Below are 19,270 nucleotides of genomic sequence, written 5' to 3'. Positions count from 1 at the left end.
GTTTCACATGTAAGTCTTCTACATGAAGGGAAAACATACATAAATATCATATAGAATAAACTAAGTATGAAGTATAGGTGTTTCACATACATGAAAGACATTTGTATTATTAAACACATGGAGCAAAGTTAATTCACATGATAAAAACTATTTAAAATGAAGGTTCTCATGAGATGAGTTCTATATAGGTAAGCCACGTAAAGAAATGCATAAAGGAGATGTAGAGGAGATAAAAAATAAAATAGATAAAGTGGGAAGAAAAAGTAGTGTATTAATTAGGAGAAGAAGCAGAAGAAGAATGGAAGAGACGGAGTGGAAGAAATAAAAGAAGAAAGTACAGGAAGAGGAATAAGATCAAAGAAAAAGATGCATAGAGAGAGAGCAAAAGAAGGAGAGAAGTAAAAGAAAATGCAGGAAGAAGAAGTGTAAGAAGAAGGAGAATAGATAGAAGGGACGGAGAAGTAAAAATGCTTGCAGTAAAGTTAAGAGGCTGAAGAACACAACCAAAGAGGAAGCAGAATGATTTAGACACTAAAGTGAAAGAGTAAGCCAAGGAGAAGAAAAGAGTGGCAGATCCTTCTGTATGGATGTGAGAGAGGGTTAAAATAGTAAGTAGAGGTGGTTTTTGGCCGAAGGCAGGGATGGTTGACTCTCCAAAATCGAGCTGGAGGGTTGGAATGGCAGCAACGTGCCCACACCGCCTGGTGAAATAGCTACATTTCCTTCTATATTGGGTGGTGTGTATTGCCCACTTCATGGTGTATGTGTGTCTAAGGGGCATCTAGGTGCTGCCTTGTACTGCGCCAGGATGATGGGTTGGTGTGAGTGCGCCACCCCGAGGAGCAGGCACTCACAATGTGTTAGGATGATTATGGAAAAAATGACAACCCTAGCTCCTCTTGAAAAGAAAACATCAAGGAATCCAATGATGTAATTATTTTTTGTTAAAGTGGTCCCCCATGTTATGAAAATTTAGGTCAAAGTAATAGCCCCATCCTAAAAGAGAGAAAATTTGGTGGATTTTGGGTGAAAGATTTAATGGGTTTTGATTGATTAAATTAATTAGTTTTTAGCTCTCATTTACTTTGGTTAAAGTTTGGTTATATTTGGCTCTATTTTGGCTTAGTTAATTTTTATTTTGCTTAGGTGAATTTTAATCTTTAGGTTACAATAGGTTTAACAAAAGTTTTAGCTCAAGTAAGGATCAAGTCATATATTATCTGAGCTCAAGTCAGTCATATTGTGACACTAGGAGGGATATCTTATGTCATGATGAGATTTGATACAAGTAAGGGAAAATGCCGACATAAAAAGGAGGTCAACAATCTGCCACTACTGCATGTGTTCTACCTCCACGCTTGGGGTCCCTTTTACCGCCTGCTGCCTCACATGTTAAAAGTTTGTTCCATTGAAGAAGACCAGATGATAATAAGTTGTGAGGAAGGCATAGTAAATACAACGGCTAAAATTTTTTTCTTTTAAGAAGTACAAGAAGGCTGGAGCATGTTATATAAGTTTAATATGTAATGTCTTCTTTTCTTATAGAGATAATCTAAAATTTCAATCCCTATGACTGAAATGTTTGTTAAATAGAGTAGAAAATTAATCACTAATTTCTTCTTAATTTCCTTTAAAGGTAACAAATGTCATTCAATTTGAAATAAAATTTCTTTTATTTGGCATTGCCTTTATATTAATAATGGCTTTTTGGAAGTTTGCGTTAAACTTGATCTTTCATTTTATTTCATATTATTTCATTGAATGAGTATGTTTCTTAATTATGAGTTTTTTTCATGAGTTAAGAAAAATCAAGGCCTTCAATTCAAATTAATTTTGGGATTTCACTCATTATAAAATAGACTGATTTTTATTTACATGGGCCTGTTAGATATGATTTTTTTATATGGACTAAAATTATTTCATTCTTAGAATTATGTCTTTTGAGTTTTTTAATTTCATTAAGAACTTTTGGAAATTTCTTAACTTCCATTTTTGTTAATTTTTTCACTATTATTAAGTATTTAACATTTAATCTTTAACTATAATTTTATTAGATATTGCAAATGATTACTAGTGTACTTTTGTAAGTGGGTTAATAATATTTGTTCATATAATTAATTTTAGCATTTTGGTTTGTTACTTTGGTCTTGGGAAATCTTTTTCTTTAGTTAAGTCATTTTAACATATATTTGATCTATATTTTACTTATTTTATTATGAGCTAATTTTCTTTATTCATTCTTTAGGCTTCTTATCAACTAAGGGGATCAAGAGATTCAGTTACAATTTACTTTGGAGTGTATTGCATTTAGTTATAATTTCTTTCTTCTTTGATGGGTGATGAGTGGATTTATTTTTTGTTGCTTATGCAATTTCTTCTAGTATTTCTTGTTGTGGAATATTTCTTTGGCAGTGAGGATTCTCCTTGAAAATTTATTTTGTTTCGGTGTATTCCATTCATTTTATCATTTCTGGTATTTTGTATATTGTTGAGTATTTATTTTATGAGGGTTTTCACCATTATCTAATTTATTTAATTGGCTAGATTTTAACTTTTAATATAAACTATTGAATTAAGTTCAAATATTTTAATTTTTATTTACAAAACAATGAAATTAATGTCTCTTTGTACTCTGCATTAAATAATTTTATCGAATGTAATTTATAATATTTCATTGATCATATGTTTAATTATTACAAAAGCTAATAGAAGTGATTCTTCATCATAAAAACACTCCCTTTAATTTAATATACCCTCTAAAGAATTGATTAACTTCTTGATGATCACATTGATGTTAAATCTCAAATAGATATATTTCTATTAGCCAAATTTGTCTGTTAGTTTTCTAACCTAGGGTCTAACCCTAAATATCTATAAATTAAGGTCAGTTATTATTAACATCCAACAATTAATTAAAGTCAACTTATTCAACGTTCAACCCAAAAAATATATAAATGTTTTAAAAAATATAAAAACTAAAAAAAAACCTTTAAGAAAACTTAAAAAAAGCTAAAATTTACTTAAGGTGAGTCAAATAATAACCCAAACTATTATATGCCCAGTGCAAACTTCACATTCTATTGTAACCTTGCTAAGAGTACCAAATTCAAACTAAGAATGAATCAATGTATGCTAATATTATCAGATAATAATTGCTTTGCGATATGCGACTTGCTCTCTAATTAGGTGTGTAGCTTGATTATGATGATGCTACTATATTAATGCCATTATTATTAGCAAATCTATTCTCTATTGACATGCATTTAAGCTTTTAACTTTGTTTCTTGCATCTAATATGACACTGAGCCCTTTATAAGCTTAACCAATCACATAATTGGTCACAATTATCTGTCATCCTTGATATATGTACTCTAAGATAAAGCATTCTAAAGTTATCAATAAGGATTATTCAACCAAGTTAATTCTACCTGTCTACTAGTTAAAGAGTGTAGGCTCATAACTTCTATAAATGATGGAAAAATATGATTGTGAATGTACATATCATTATCTTCCCAAAATAAACTACTCATTTAACATTTAACAAAAAAAAAAAAATACAAATTATCTCTTCTTTGATCTTAAGAGAGTATTCACAACATAAACCTACTAATAAGTTTGCATTATTATCCTTAATCAGGAGATCATTCCTATCAGAGATACAAGTAACTGTAAGAGAGCCCATGGCAAAATCCTTGAGTATTGAATCCATTTAAAGTTGCAAAATCTTATATTAATGAGGGAATGGATCAACATGGGGGAAAAGATGCTAGAGGCTGGACATGAATATATGTTATGGGGGCAATCAAACTCTTACATTTAAATTACTCATTCATACATGCAGACTGGCTAGCTTGGAAGATGGTAGTGTGGTCACCCACCCTTAGGTCTTCATGCATAAAACCCATCCAAGCAAGAAGGAAAAGCATAGCTACCAATAATGTTCATCTCATTAGTTAGGCAGGTTTGATCTCTTGTAGTGCACAAATTTGAATTGTTTAGTGTCATTAGAATTGTTGCAATGAAATTCTTATTTTTAAATATAATCTTGTATTTTCTAAAACTCCTTCAAATTTCGAATAATTTTTGTAGCTAAAATTTGCATTTAATTTAGATATTTAAATATTAATAAAATGTACTTCATCAAATCAATATTTTATGAATCTAATAAAAAAAGGAGCATTTAAATACATAAAAGCTAATGCTTATATATTTATATATCTAACATTTAAACATTTATATTTATACGCATGCCACTCAATTTTTAACATCACATAAAAATTATCACTATTATTATTTTCTTAAAAGTGAAATACTCATTTTCATGCATATGTTTATGAAACTAAAGCGTTATAAGCATAAATATAAAACTATTGGTGTTAGAAATATAAATACATAAGACTTGTACATTAAGTATGTAAAATTTTCTCAAAAAATGTGCACTTATCGATGATTAATAGTTGAGCCTTTAACTTTTCAGTACGAGTATATGGATTCAAATTGCGGTGCATATTACTGTTTGGGCTCATCTTTTTTGAAAAAAAAAAATTTAAAAATATCAAATAGTAGTCATAGCAGGTCAATGGCAGTTAAAATATTATTATTCATATAAACATAACATTTGGCGCCATTTTTTCCTTAGAATACTGAACAAAAAATAACACTCCATGTAGTTTGGTCTCTCTTCACATATTTTAATGCAAAGGGCATCACAAAATTAACAAGCATAAGACAGGATTATCTCTAATTTCTTTTTAAAATCGTATGAAATTATAAAAATAATTTTCATAATCATAAATTATTATTATTTTTTATAAATAGAAAAGAAACGGTGTCATTGTTTTAATTGAATATCTCAAATAGTTCGAAAAGGCCCTGAATGAAGTACATGATGTCCTAATTTAGGGTCCGTTTGGGGCAGATTATTTGGTGCAGTGACGTTTTGAAAACGCACCTGACTTGCTTGGGTAAACTATGTTTTGACAGTTTATGCGTTTTCAAAACGCTGAAAACAGCGTTTTCAACATCATACCTGTCTAAATGTGATTGCAATTTTCTAGCTGCGGTGTGAGATTTAGTTACTCAATTTCAGCTAATTTTGGATGTAGTATTTTTTTTTTCAATTGAAAATTAAAGAAGAAATTTTCATTAAAGTCCATATATTTTTAGGTGAACGTTGTAAAAATAAATTTTTTTTTTATTTGCAATTAAAGTTTTCTTTTTTCTAATGAACTAAAAAGAAACAAATCGTCCCCTCTGTATATTAATGCTATCTCGCACAGAATTGTAAAAATTTTCCGTTTGGTTTTCTACCTGCGTCCGTACCCTGGCTTCTCTCGCGGAGCGCCGTCTCCCTGCGGCAATGGCGGCCGACGATGAATCGCCTAGGACGAGGAAGATGACGGATCGCGGCGTTAAGAAGCTTCTCCTTGGCGAGGAAGTAGAGGTTTGAAATTCCCTAATCTCATTGTAATTACGAGGCAATGTTTGTTTCCATTAGAAAGATTTCTCTCTTTTTCGATTCTCTTGAAACCCGATGGATTCGGAAGCGGCGTCCGGGCTTCTTTCTCTTGTGAAATAATACATTCAGCAATTTTTTCCTTTTGGGGTTAGGTTTAACTTCCTCGCTGGTACTATTTGCGCGATTCCTCTTTTATTTTTTTGCTTTGCAAGATTTTTGCCCTTTTTGTTCGATTGTTTTTAGTTTTTGCCTTTTTTTGGTCGAAGGATTTGGTTCTTAGGATTTATGATAATTTCCTTTTTCGGGGATTTCTCACCGTCTGAAGCGTTCATGTAGCATTTTGCTTTGCAGTCTATCACTCTTTGTTCTTTGGATTATTCGAGTCTTGTTAGCCAGTAAGAGCAAGTCTATTATGGAGAGATATCATCAGTCTCAAACATGTTTTTATTTTTATTTTTTAATTATTTGCCATGTTGTAGTTTACATTGTTTTTTTAGTTCTTTAAAATTTTGATTTAATTTCACTGTGTAAGCTTTAATATATGCATAACTTGATCAATGTGACCTGGAAGGCCTTTGGAATTTTGAAGCAGCCTCTCTCCGTGCAGTTTGTAAATTTGCTGTGTTCTACACTACCTCTTACTAACTCGGGAGTATTGCATATTTCTACTGCTTCCTTTGTCCTTAAAGCTTTATGCTTTCTTCTGGGATCTTATGTCAATTCTTGTTGTGTTTATTTGTTATTTTTTCCTGGGAATTTCTCTCTCTCATGTGGGTGCTCATTTCTTTTTGCAACGTTCTTTACTTGTATCTTTTGGTTTTGCCATCTGATTAATTCAACTCTCCTTTACTATCATGCTTATTTCTTGATTGTAGAGTTTATTGTGGTATGGAAGATGTTAAGATATTATTTTCATTTATGGACCATTGGCTTGATTTGTTGAAACTTATACTAATTCTTAACCATATCCAATGCACATGCACCCATTTGCCCATCCTATTTGAATGTATGAAGATTATGTATGTGTAAGGCATGAATATTTACTCTTTTCTATGGAAAAAAATGGTTGATGTTGAGGAGTAAGCATGTTTTTGAGTTTATTCTATTGATATTGTTAGAATAATAAGAGGTTATGAAATTCTATATGGCTTTAGTTCTTGTAGTGGTGTTGGCGGGAGAAGTTAGTGTAACATACCCTTACAAAACCCATGTGATTTTTTTTTGCTTCATTTGTTATTATGTTATTTTTTTCCCTGACCGGCATTCTTTGTAGCTGGAATATACAATGTTTTTGTGCTGTCTATGGAAACATTTAATTTAGATGCCTTAACTCTATATTTAGCTGCTAGGTTTTGGGATAAGAGTATTAGAAGTCCTCTTCCATTTTATTGACATAATATATATTAAGATATTGGTATCAATCAAAATATACATACTTGCTTAATAGCTGGAACAAGTGGAATTTACTTTTACTAAGGTCTATATCCCTCGAAAAGTTCATCATCCTGCAATTTTGGAATCAATGAATTTCAAAAATGATGAAACCATGAATTATATCACATGTTTTGAGGGGCAATGGTAGAAAGATACTTTAATTGGTGGCCCAAATGCTTTTTATTAGCATACAAATAATTTAAGAATCATAGTTTTATTATTATTCTCATCACTTTATTTCTTAAATATAACCATTCACTCGAGAATGATGAATTCAAAGTAATAATGCAATTTTGACTTATAAATAATTTATCTATTGAAAACCAACTGTTTTTATTCAGTTCAACGAAGAAATCATCCACCGGACATTTCCATTATTTCTCACTAACTCTTGATAAGTTATTTTGTAACTTTAGGCACGAATAGAAAATTTTCAAGCTGAAGATGAATGCTCGGTATTTAATCTTTTATTTTACAATTTGTTTGTGTGGTTGATGCTTTCCATCGTCTTTGTGTAGCATGTGATTTTAGGAGCGCCATTGATTTTCGAGGGACCCGCCATAAGGACTACCTTATGGTGCACATGGAGTTGCCTTGGGTAGGAACTGTTGTATAGCTAAGAAGAAGTTGAAGAACTAATTTTTTCTTGTAAATCAAAGAGCTAAATTATATAATTTCCTGAAGAAGGCTCGAAACACTAATACACAAGATGAAATTTTTTTCAGACATAAGATTGGATGAGATGCTAACCTTCGTATGGAAGATTTCATTGCAACTTTCATCCTTTTGTATTTATTAGCCTTAACAGCACACCTTTCAAAATTAGCTATCACTTGCAACTCCTTTTCATTATAAGGTATGGCATCTTCATGCCCTTGCTCTGATGAGTAGGTTGAATACTTAAAGGAGGAGGTGTGAGGATCACATTTCTGTAATTAGTCATTCTCCCCTACTCTGATAATGCGCTCCACTTCTTTGTCTAATTACTTTTATAAAATATTGTTGCCAAATCATATGGAAAAATTGACCACTTGTAGATAATCATTGATTGATCCTGAAACATCAGCTACAAGGAATCCATTTAAATGTTATTTTTTATCCTTGTCCATTTGAATTATTTATTTTTTTTTTTGCATTGTTTGAAAACATATGCTCCTTCCATGTCAAGATGCTGACAAATTCAAAATTTTTTAATTGAATAAAGTATCCCTTGTTTGGTATTTTCATAAGCACAGTTGATGTGGAAGCCACAATCTGCTCCTACTATAACTTCATTGCTTCTGTTGCCTTAATCAAGTGTTGCATTGTATTTCTGACCGAACTACTGTGTTGCTGATGAATTTCCACTACTTACACGCCATTGCTCCTGCAGTCTTGCCTTATACCTTCAATTAATTTATTGTTCTATTTGTATCTCTGGTTATTCTAGTTATAGTTCTACGCCGCCTTTGTACATGACTTTCATTTGTTCTTTGTGCTTATGATTATGCCATCATGCTGATTAAGATAGGACTTAATAATAGGTTCAATCATACAAATTAATAAGATATGTAATTACTAAATGAATCTACATAAACATATAAAAATTTAAATTACATTCCTATGTTTGATAGGAGGTATGGTCTTGAAAATTTTATCAGATTGGATCAATAATTTTTTTTTTATTTTTACCATTTTTCTAATTTTGGAAAACTTGATCGTCATAAATACAAGTCATGTTCAATCATATTGACAACATGTTGTAAGTAAAACTAAATTTGTATGAGCTAACTTAAAGGATAAAGAGTAGTATCTGTCATTTGATGAGTATAGATATCAACTATATGGACAATATAAGCTTTCAAACCACAGCGAATGTGATTTATATGAATAGTTGGATAGGTATATGAACATATGAATAGTTGGATAGGTATATGCACAAAAAAAAGCTGACCGACAACATATTGATTATAGTGTGAGTGCTTAATGTTCAAATTAAGTGAAACGGATCTGGGGACATTAACACATTGATTTTGTGGTGATTTTATTTCACTACGTGCTACATCCAAGCTTATTGGATGGCTAAATGAGATAAATTCTAAGTTCTCTTAATAAAAGGAGGATATTTTAATCAAGAAAGTTTACTATCAATGTAATCTGAATTGTGTATGTTATGCATATATCATATAGCTTCTTAGAACTTTTCTATTGTGTATTATTAGCTTCAATTAATGTTGACAAGAAACATGGTAATCTCAAGCAGGTTCATTCACCCCAATGCTAACTTTGAGGTATGGCATGAGCTTCTCTACATTGACTCTAAACAATTTTGAATGGAGAATCCTTGTTTGACCTCTGAAAAGATTTGTGTTTGATAAATATCCCACCTCAAACAGTTGGGCAAGGTGATGAATTGACTTAGGTGTAATAGCCTTCTTGAAGAGTGCCAATTCAATCATTCTATGATTATGATATCTGATATGATTAATGAGTTATTCTAACTTGGCGAACTTTATGTTTTTTAATCTCGGAACTATTGTATTTTTTAGATTTTTTTTTTGCTCTTCTTGTGGTGCTTGGACTCCTGTACTTTATTATGGAAGAAGTTCTGCCATGTGCATCTCCTGTCATTTTGAAACAAAAGGAAATGCATATAATTGCACTGTTTACATCCCAGTGGAGGAGAGAACAGCAGCCGTTGGTTATTCCTCTTTCCAGATATTGAAGCTGGTTGCTATGAAGTTGCCAAATATTTGAATGGGGACTGCAGGATATGACCTACCGTGGATAAAGAGAAAAAAGGGCCTAGAGTTTCCTGCTTACCTTTAGATAGAAAACAGAGAGTGGGAGAGGAACAAGGGTAAACAGGGGTTGGGGGATTTGGAAATAATAATTCATTCAAAACAACATGAATAGACACATGTTACAGCTGATTTCTATTTAGAAAGGCCTATGAATTATCTAGAATGTCCTATTGAATTTTAAAAAAAAACACTAAAAGATAAACTATCCTAAAAAGTAGCTAATTAGCTCCTTAAAACCGGAATTGTTCAGGAAAAGTAGGAAAATTTCATAGTTTTAGGAAAGAGATCTCGAATAATTCCCTTAATGTACTCTTCCTTTGTCTGGTTACTGCTTTGGTTGCTTGCTTATTTCTGTGCTCTGCTTTGTATACATCTTGCTTAGCAATTTTACTTTTGAATTGTTTTCTGCTTGTCCAACACATACTTTGGGTTGAATTGGAGTTGATACTGATTAAAATTATCAGAAACTCTCGGGGAATTTGTAGGGAGTCCTGAAATTTTCTTGGACCATCAAATTGAACCAACACATTCCAAAATTTTTAAAAATTTGAGAAAATTATGAATATTGCAATCCTCCTGTGTCTGAAGGGCAATAGGACTGAGTTCTTTTCATGTAATAAAAATTTGATGTACTTCAGCCTGCAAGGAATCCTACTTTCCTGAGCTAACTTTGGTGGAGGGACGGATGAGATTGGTTTTTGAACAAAATGCTAACGTTTGAAGCGAAATGCACATCAGCTTCAATTTCATGGCCTTCAATCTTTCTCTGGACTGTTTGTACATTATCAACGTGATGGAAGTTTTTCAAGTTACTGCCCAATTGTGTAGTTTTATACGTAGTTTTTATCACTAATTGGAATGCTATTTTCCTCTCATCTTTTTTTCCAGGTACTATATTCTGAAGTGGGACTCAAGGGTTCTTGGCATTTCGGTATGATCATTGATTGTGGAATGTTTTTTCGTACTGTGGAGTTGGCTGATCTTTTGAACGAAGACAATTGTTCGAAGCTTGTGGACATGGTCCACGTGTCAGCTGCTATAGAGGGTCTGAAACGAAATGCCCCAAAATTACATCGTAACTGGATAAGGCCATTACCTCCAAAATCTAAAATCAAGGCATCTGAGCTAATTTATGGGCTTTGTGTTGATGCCTTTGTGGATGATGCTTGGTGGGAAGGTGCAGTTTTTGATCACAATGAGGGCTCCTTGGAACGTTTGATCTTCTTCCCTGACCAAGGAGATCAACAAATTATTAATATTGAAAAGCTCCGTATCACCCAGGAATGGAATGAAGCTTCTGGGCGCTGGAAGCACCGTGGAGTGTGGCAGTTTCTTCAAGTTATAAAAAATTTTGAGCTTGAAGGTCCATTGCCTGTGTCTGTCAGGGAAATATGGTATGACTTAAGAAGCACGAAGTCTTTCTTGGGAAAGATTGGAGTGTGGATTTCTGGATCAAAATCAATTTGGCATGAATTGGTAACAGAGTTAATCCAGGAACTTCAATCTGTAGTGAACGGTGTTCCGCTTGGTGTATCAACTTCCTATGATGATTTATGTGAAAACCCTATGAATGTTGATGTTATAGACTGTTCCAGGGAATTTCTTCCTCTTCCAGATGCTCTCCAGGAAAATGATGGAATGAGTTCTGGTTCTGCAAATAATTTTCCTGAACTACTGAATCCTAATGATCTGTCCTCATGCCATACCCCAGTTTCTGAAAATCAAGCCAAATGGGGTTTCTGTCACGAAGGGTCAGAAATGCAAGCTTCAAAAGAGGAGATTTGCGGGGAACAAGTTATTATCTCGTCCAGTGGCAATGAGCCAAACAACACACAGCATCCCAGCCCCCATCTAAAACAGTGTGATTATAGTTTGAAGTTTGCATCCATTGATGGAATGCTTTGTGATTCTAATGGAAAAGCTCTCAATGGTTGCCAAGAAATGGCACAGAAAAACTGCCTAAACTCTACTTCTATCTCTAATAACCTGGCTAGCCAGATTCAAGCGGCTGAATCCAAAGATACTGTTTCTGATATCACTGCCTTGGGAAGCTCTGAAACATGGCAGCTTATGGACCTTGAAGCTGAGAATTGTGCCGAAGCAATTCCCTTATATTTAAATGATAAAAAATTCAGAGACTGTGGTCTGAGAAGATCAAAATCACGTGAAAAAGAGCTCAGCTCACTAAGGCTAAAAGCAAAAAGGCATCTTGTAGCTTTAGGGTGGAATATTGAAGCTAGAAGAGAGTGTGGGAGTTTAAGGGTTCGGTTTGTGTCACCAAAGGGTCAATGCTATTCTTCCCTTCGTAGTGCATGTTTTGGTCTGTTGGGGAGGCAACCAGAAAAGAATGGAAAACAGAAATCGAATAAATTAAAAAGTTTAGATGGGTTCCATTTTGTCCCAACTTCTTATGAGCTTCTTTTTATGAACTCTGAGGGTGAAACAAATTTTCATTCACATGATAAAGCTTTCAATGTGTTGCTTCCTGTCACAAAGAAAAAGAAAATGGAGAACTCTAGCCATGTCACTGAGCTGAATGTGTCTAATGGAGATATAAAAACCGGCACAAATCATAAAAAGAAGCTTAGGCTGTTATCTAGGATGACACAATCTAATGTTATGCCTAATTATTTTGTTATGAATGACAAATCAAGGTGTGATATTTTTGATAAACGACAGGCTAAATCTGGTTCTTCTTCCTCAGAGAAAGACTGTTTGATATCAGAAGTTCATAAGCAAGAGTTTCCCATGCATGAGGATATTGAACCAGAAAATTTTCCGGAAGCGCTAACACAATTTATAAATTACAAGAATTCCATGAATGTGGCTGCTAAGAAACAGTCTGCTGTGAGTTTTAGTATTTTAAAATTAAATGCGAAGAATCATCTTTTGTCCTTGGGGTGGAGGTTTTGGAGAACAAACTCTGCATTATTTTATGTTTCTGCTGGTGGTAAGGTCTTTCATTCTCTTTACTCAGCTTGCAAGTCTTGCTTGGAAGAAGAAAACCATTGTGTTGGTACTTCAAGGTCTCTTATAAATGGAAGAACTAGAAGAAAGCTGGACTACTTGAGGGAGATGAAACCTGCTAATATTGATAATAAACTTTTGAGAAGAGCCTGCCAATGTGCTACTACAATGGACAATGAAAATTTTCAAAAAGCTTCTAATTTATCACAGAATAGTGTTGAAAATGGATGCAATGACTTGAACAGATCTGCTGAATCCATGGCTTGTAGCTTTCATCAAATGATTTCAAAAGAAGGCAGAAGATCTAAGAAGAGAAGAATGACTGCTTCCACCTGCCAATGTTTGGAGCAGAAATTACTGAGACACTCATCTTGTAGCTCCTTCCTTTGTGAGAAATCTGAGAGGGGAAAAGCTTCACCGGCTCTAGTTAGGAAGCGTCGTAATATGTCAAGTTGTTCCTCTTTTCGTGTGCGTCGGCCGAGCAAAAGATCACGGCAGGTTGATGCATTGTCTCCTACTCAGTATGTATCGAGAACAGTTTTGTCCTTATTGATAGAAAATGATATTGTACTTCCAAGGCAGAAAGTTAGGTATATTTGTAAAAAAGATGGGCATATTATGATGGAAGGACGTATAACTCGTGAAGGGATTAAGTGCAAATGCTGTTCAAAAGTATACAGTCTCAGTAATTTTGAGGTTCATGCTGGAAGCTCTCTAAGACGTCCAGCTGCTAACATATTTTTGAAAGATGGAAGATCTTTGCTGCAGTGCCAGATGCAGATGTTGAGTTCTAAAATTCCGGATGGCTTCCAGAGGTCGCGACTGAAAAATGACTGTTCGATCTATGAAAGTGATAGCATTTGCTCTGTTTGTCATGATGGGGGCTCATTAATACTATGTGATCACTGTCCTTCATCATTTCACCTAGATTGTGTTGGTTTAGAGGTAATGTTTAGCTTTACTTTTTAAATAAAACCCAAAATTATTTCTGCTTTTTAATAAGGTTATTGCTCTTGAAATCTATTATTATTATTATTATTATTATTTTGTGTGTGAGTCCCCCAAGATGTGAATCAATGCTTTCTCGGATGCTAAAATATGCTCATTGAGTGTTGTTACATTATATAATAATTTTGAGACATTTTGACGGATGAATGGGGGATTATTGTTTTTTATTACATTTTTTTTAACATTTTAAATTGCATTCAATATTTCTTAGGAGTCCACTATATTTTTTGCGGAGTTTCTTAGTGAAGCACTTCGAGGTGGACATTGCCTAAATGTTGTAAATAAAGGTCCACAACCATGAATATTGTCTGTGCAATACAATTAGCCTACAAAGGACTAGTGTTTCATTGGGTAATCAAAATGATTCAAAATGTATTATAAAGGAGTTGAATTGGTTCAGTTATCATTTTATTTTGGGACCATATTCTTTTTTTGATAATTTTTTCTCTTTTTAATTTGATTTATTTTATCAGGCTCAAAATACTTTGCGTACTATTAGGTTTGAATGTGAATGCTTCAATAGGATTTAAGTCGATTTAAAATCGGATAAGACTTGATTTTAAAATTTTTGCCTTTATTTTTGTAATCTTATTTCTATAAATAGAGATTGATAGCTTTCATTAACTATCAATTTTTTATTGAATGCAAATTATTTGTGAGTCCAATTTAGTGTTCTTTTTTTATCCAGGTTGTGTATAGGGGTCACTCCCAAGTCATGCCGGTAGTGTTTTCTTTTTCTACCCATCTTCATTAATTTATTATCAAAGCAAGGCTTGATCTTTCCTGGATTAACTCAATCAAATTTTGAATTCTCGTCTCATCTTGTCTCACTTTTACATGTGCTTGAATCTTCTTATCTCCATGTGCCTCACATTGAGTTTGATTGTGCACACACATCTGTTATTGTCAGTTTTTCTTGCACTTCTGTTCACCCTAATCTCACTTTTTTGACTGCATCTCTTTCCGGGCTAATAAAACACGTTGTTTCTTTTTGTCTCGTCTAACCTTTTTGTTGCATCTCCTTTTTGTCTCACTTATTCTTACCTTTTTGTTGCATCTCCTTTTCATCTTATTTACTCTCTGCTTTGTGTTTTTGTATTCCTCTCCTCTTTTTCTTTCTTGCTTGCACTCTATATATGCAGTTCATGTCCGCTTTCACCTGTAACTCAACTTTGAATAAGGACTATGCCATTATGGATTTCTTTTCTTCATAAAATCATGGTCTTGTTTAACCTAATCGACTACCTCATAATTAAGTTGTTATTCAATTAAAATTCTAACAAGCCTCTTCATCATTAAATTCTCTCAAACTCTGAAGCTTCAATGGTATTATTTTACGCAAAACATCGAAATTTGCTCAACTTCTTTTTCGTTCTCATGTTCACCGTTCAAAAAATTGTACTTACCATTGTCAGTACTATCCTTGCTGATATCTTCACTCATATATATATATATATGGATGGTGACTGTACTTTTTCCTTATAGTAAGATTCTTACTTAGATCATACCATTATGATTGTGATTATGATTATCTTATCATTCTTGATCACATAAGTCATCTTATATTTATCACTATGATGAACTCTCTCCCTCTCATATATTTCAAAACTTTTTCCTTAAAAAAAAGGTTTTTTTTGTCTGGATTATCAATCCACTACACAAATCCTGATGTCCCATGCGCTCCTTTAGACCCACAAAGCTTAGAACTTTTTCCAGTTAAATAACATGTGCAAGAAGATTATGGTCATTCCCTCTGTAATAAAAATCTTTAGATTCAATTTAAAAAATCATGCTATGATTTTACTCCAAATAGTAACCCAATTCACACGTGAGCTTTTAAAAAGTTTCATTTTTACTCCCATCTAGCTACAGTACTTACCATAATTATAATCATTGCCTTAATCACCAATTAGCAAGCCAAAACAACCAAAGTGTTATCAGAGATCTTGCTAGAGCTTATTTTGGATGAAGTGTTTATGTTTCTGAGAATTGTTGAGCATGAGACGACATTTTTTGTATTTATCTACCAAAGCTTACATGTGATATTCTCCATATTCTTGCTTAAGATCACTTGTCACTGCCTCAAAAAGATAGATTATGTCAAATTATTATAATTTACTTAAGTTACTGTTGCTAAAGCTTGAGTTGTTGTTTCTATTACCACCATCATCACTTAGAGTCTGTTTGTGACAGTTTTCTATTTGCTTTATGTTTAAGACCACCACCGCAACTTCATTTAGGGAACAATTTTTTTGTTGCTTTATAGAAATTTTTGTGGTGGGAAGTTGTTTTTTTTAACCTGACCTGTTAAAGTGCAGTGATGGTATAAATGATATCTGATTTTTGGGAAAAAAATGTATTTATAATTCTCACAGTAGTTTTCTAAGATGTTTCCTCCACTACAGTTTTACAACCACCTTTTTAAAAAACTACAACCATCCCAAAAAGTCCCTTAGTTCACTATTTGTCCATATGTTTGATATTTTACATATGGATGAATTTTGAAAGTACCCAAGGCAATAACATTCGAATGTGTTTTTGGGACTTTCTTCCTATTGTCCTTTGGATTTTATGGTCATTTTTTCCATTAGATGATCTAATGGTGCCACCTTCTCCATCATGGCTGCCTCCTTCTGATTATTCATGAGAGTAATGCTTTGTTGGTTATATGAATTGATGAGTACAATTAACCCATAAAAGGCCAATCTCTTATAGGCAAACTCAAATGAGTTGAATTGGGCGACAAATTAGCTAAATTAGAGTTGTTTTCAAGCTTTTTTTTAGAACCATATTCATTTTTTGGCTGATTTTTTTTAGCTTGGTACATTTTATTGGGTTTGACTATCCTTTTCCAATAGTTTTAGATTTTATTGTGTTCAAGATAATTCTTAGATAAAAAAGGGTATTCATCTTAGATCAGAACAATAACACATAATAAGTAAAAAGAACGACGAACACTAGAAAGATATTTTGTTTCCTTGAAGTAGTTAGAAGTTTAAAATTATTTATAATTTTGGAATTCAAAGGGAAACATGGAAAATTAAATGGAGTTTGAATTATTTATAGTTTTAAAAGATTTAATAATGTTTTTATTCAGAATTATGTTGAAATATTTTTTATTCTATTAACAATAGCTATAATTTATGTCCTCACTTGATCATAAGGTAACTAAACGATCCTACGTTTTGGTCGAGGGCATGATTGACTCGTCTGTTGATAGTATGGATTGTGATTTGGTAGTGTAGTGGTGGTCGTGAGTGACGAAGCCAATGATCGAAGAACACATTGTACCATTCGAATGCTCTTATTGTCATTATCACAACACTGTTAATGCATTAAAAATATGATGGTCAGATCATTTTGAACAATTTCAGGAAGTTTTAGAGGTTGCAGTTATGGTCAATATAAAATAATGATGGTACGTCACAATTTTGACATTCGCTTGTTCCCATCATTAAGGATAATTCAAAGCCATAAATACTTCATTAATCAAATGTTAGTAGGACCCTATTGCACCCACAATTCCACCATGGTAGTATATATGACTGCTATTAAGAGTCAGTTTGGGGCTGCTGTAACTGTTTGAAGAAGCAGCTGTGAAACTGTTGCCCAAAAAGCTGCTGTGGCAATAACAATTTTTTTTTTTTTTGAAAAGTCAATTTGCAGTTTTCTAATAGCCACCACACTTACGTTCTGTTGCAAAACATAACTTTTAGCTGCAGCTTTTTGAAAAAGCAGACAATATAGTTTTGTCAAACATAAAAAACTATTGTGCGACACCACACCGCCACCCCAAATGCACCATAAGAAAAACTTTTAATTGCTTTTGGAGGCTCGATCATAAATGACCTCAGAGGCATCGTGCCCAATATGTTTATCATGACTCATTTAGATCCTTCTTGATTGTTCATTCATGTGTTATATTATCTCGGATTTAAGTTATCTAGTCCACTTAGCTCTTTGCAGAGATTCCATCTAGGAAATCGTTTTAGGTTGATGTCACCCTGGTCAGATGATGCTTACTCGGCTTGCATGGTTAGGAAGCCGCTCAACAATACCTTTCTAGCTGCTCAATGTAGATCATGAAAATTCATGTCACATTAAATCATTCTCACTTAAATCTCTTTTGTTTCTCACCGCTTGCTACATGATCATTTCTTGGATAGATACAACCATTATTGACGCGGGGCTTTGGGAAGGACCGTCCTAGGGTTCGGTCTAGCTTGGCTAGACTGGCCGTTCTTCAAGGGGGGAGGGCTGCTGACGCCCCTTTTCTTCCCTTTCCTTTCCTTTCATTTCCTTTCGTTCCCTTTCCTTTCCTTTCCTTCCTTCTTTGATAGCACCTTATAAGTCCCTTTTAAATCTGAAACCTAAAATTTGAAATCTAAAATTTTTCCATTCCAATTCTGAATTCTCCTCACTTATTTAATCTTTGCACGATCTGAAATTTTGATTATCTTTGTTCTTCTTTCTTATTTTAAATATTGCCTAAAATAAGTCTTAGTGCTCATTATAAATAGTGGTTGTTATGCTTAGAGTTTTCTTTTATTTTTTGATACATTTGCTTTCAGATATTCTGGGAGACTTTTTCCCTTGTATGGGTTGTATCTGAGGAGATGGTGATGCTCCGGCTGTATCCTACTTCGAGGTGGTGATGTATCTCCCCCTGGCATTTTCCCTAACTCTTCTCCTCCACTCCCCATAGCCTCTGGCCTTGCTTTCCAACCTCTACGACCACCATATGCACTCCGTTGATCCTCCTACATCAGTCTCCCCTTGCTGTCCCACCATTTCAGCCCCATCTTCGCACTTGTATTGTGTTCCCTTACAACCTTCCTCCATTCTAGCACTCACAATCGACTGCTCCTCACCACCACTCCCGTTGCCCTTGCTGTTGTCGGCCGTTTTTATGTTCAACTTGACTTTCGTAGTTTGAAAAGGTGATGATTTTGTGATTTTGAAAAAAATGATTTAAATATAAATATAACTTTTTTTTTTTTAAGAAGTAACATTTTAATTTAAAATAGGTGAGACCAAACGGGTCTCATATTTTAAATAGTTTAGACGAGTGAATACGATACTACAGGTAATACACTTATCCCAAAGACATAAATGTATCACTTGTAATAGGGATTCAATCACCCAGACTAAAGAATTTGTGACATCCGTTTGGTCTGTGAAATATTTTTATAAAAAGGCCAACAAGTTCCCCTATCTAACATAAAAAATTAGATAGGGTTTATTTTATCTGGGTTCCTGGTTCCCTATAGAGGCAAGCCCCTATAGTTAATTACATCTTAAATGATCGAAATCACTTAAGAAAACTCTCGATTAAGATCAGGTGGTTTTGTTTTCAAGATTTCAAAGTTTAGGTTTTCACGATTGGACATGGGAAAATCAAATGGGAATGACTCAAAATATGAACAATTATTTAAGGAATTCAAATGAAAGAAAAGTAGGGGACATCACAGATCCAGGAGAAACCCCGGAGATGTCCCAACTATCCTAATGTTTGGCTTTATGTCTTTGAAGTGATATAATTTGATATTTTTAATCCAGCAAATTATTTAAGATTTAGGACTTATATTTGCACGACGTCAGACTGTGCAAATAGCCTAAA

General features: G+C 33.5%; 1 protein-coding gene across 3 annotated transcripts in view; it reads left to right on the top strand.

Annotated features, from left to right (window-relative positions):
* The first annotated feature begins 5,279 nt into the window (after window positions 1–5,279).
* LOC110024132 overlaps window positions 5,280–19,270 on the top strand; it is a 48,048-nt gene continuing 34,057 nt past the window's right edge. For all 3 annotated transcript variants that reach the window (XM_020723917.1, XM_020723918.1, XM_020723916.1), the window contains exons 1-2: window positions 5,280–5,443; window positions 10,564–13,587. In XM_020723917.1, the coding sequence (XP_020579576.1) occupies window positions 5,360–5,443; window positions 10,564–13,587 (3,108 nt within the window). In that variant the 5' untranslated portion in view covers window positions 5,280–5,359. The remainder of the gene's footprint in view (window positions 5,444–10,563; window positions 13,588–19,270) is intronic.

The sequence above is a fragment of the Phalaenopsis equestris genome, unplaced genomic scaffold (assembly GCF_001263595.1).
Source record: "Phalaenopsis equestris unplaced genomic scaffold, ASM126359v1 Scaffold000250, whole genome shotgun sequence".
NCBI lineage: Eukaryota > Viridiplantae > Streptophyta > Magnoliopsida > Asparagales > Orchidaceae > Phalaenopsis > Phalaenopsis equestris.
This window is presented reverse-complemented; position numbering and strand designations above follow the sequence as displayed.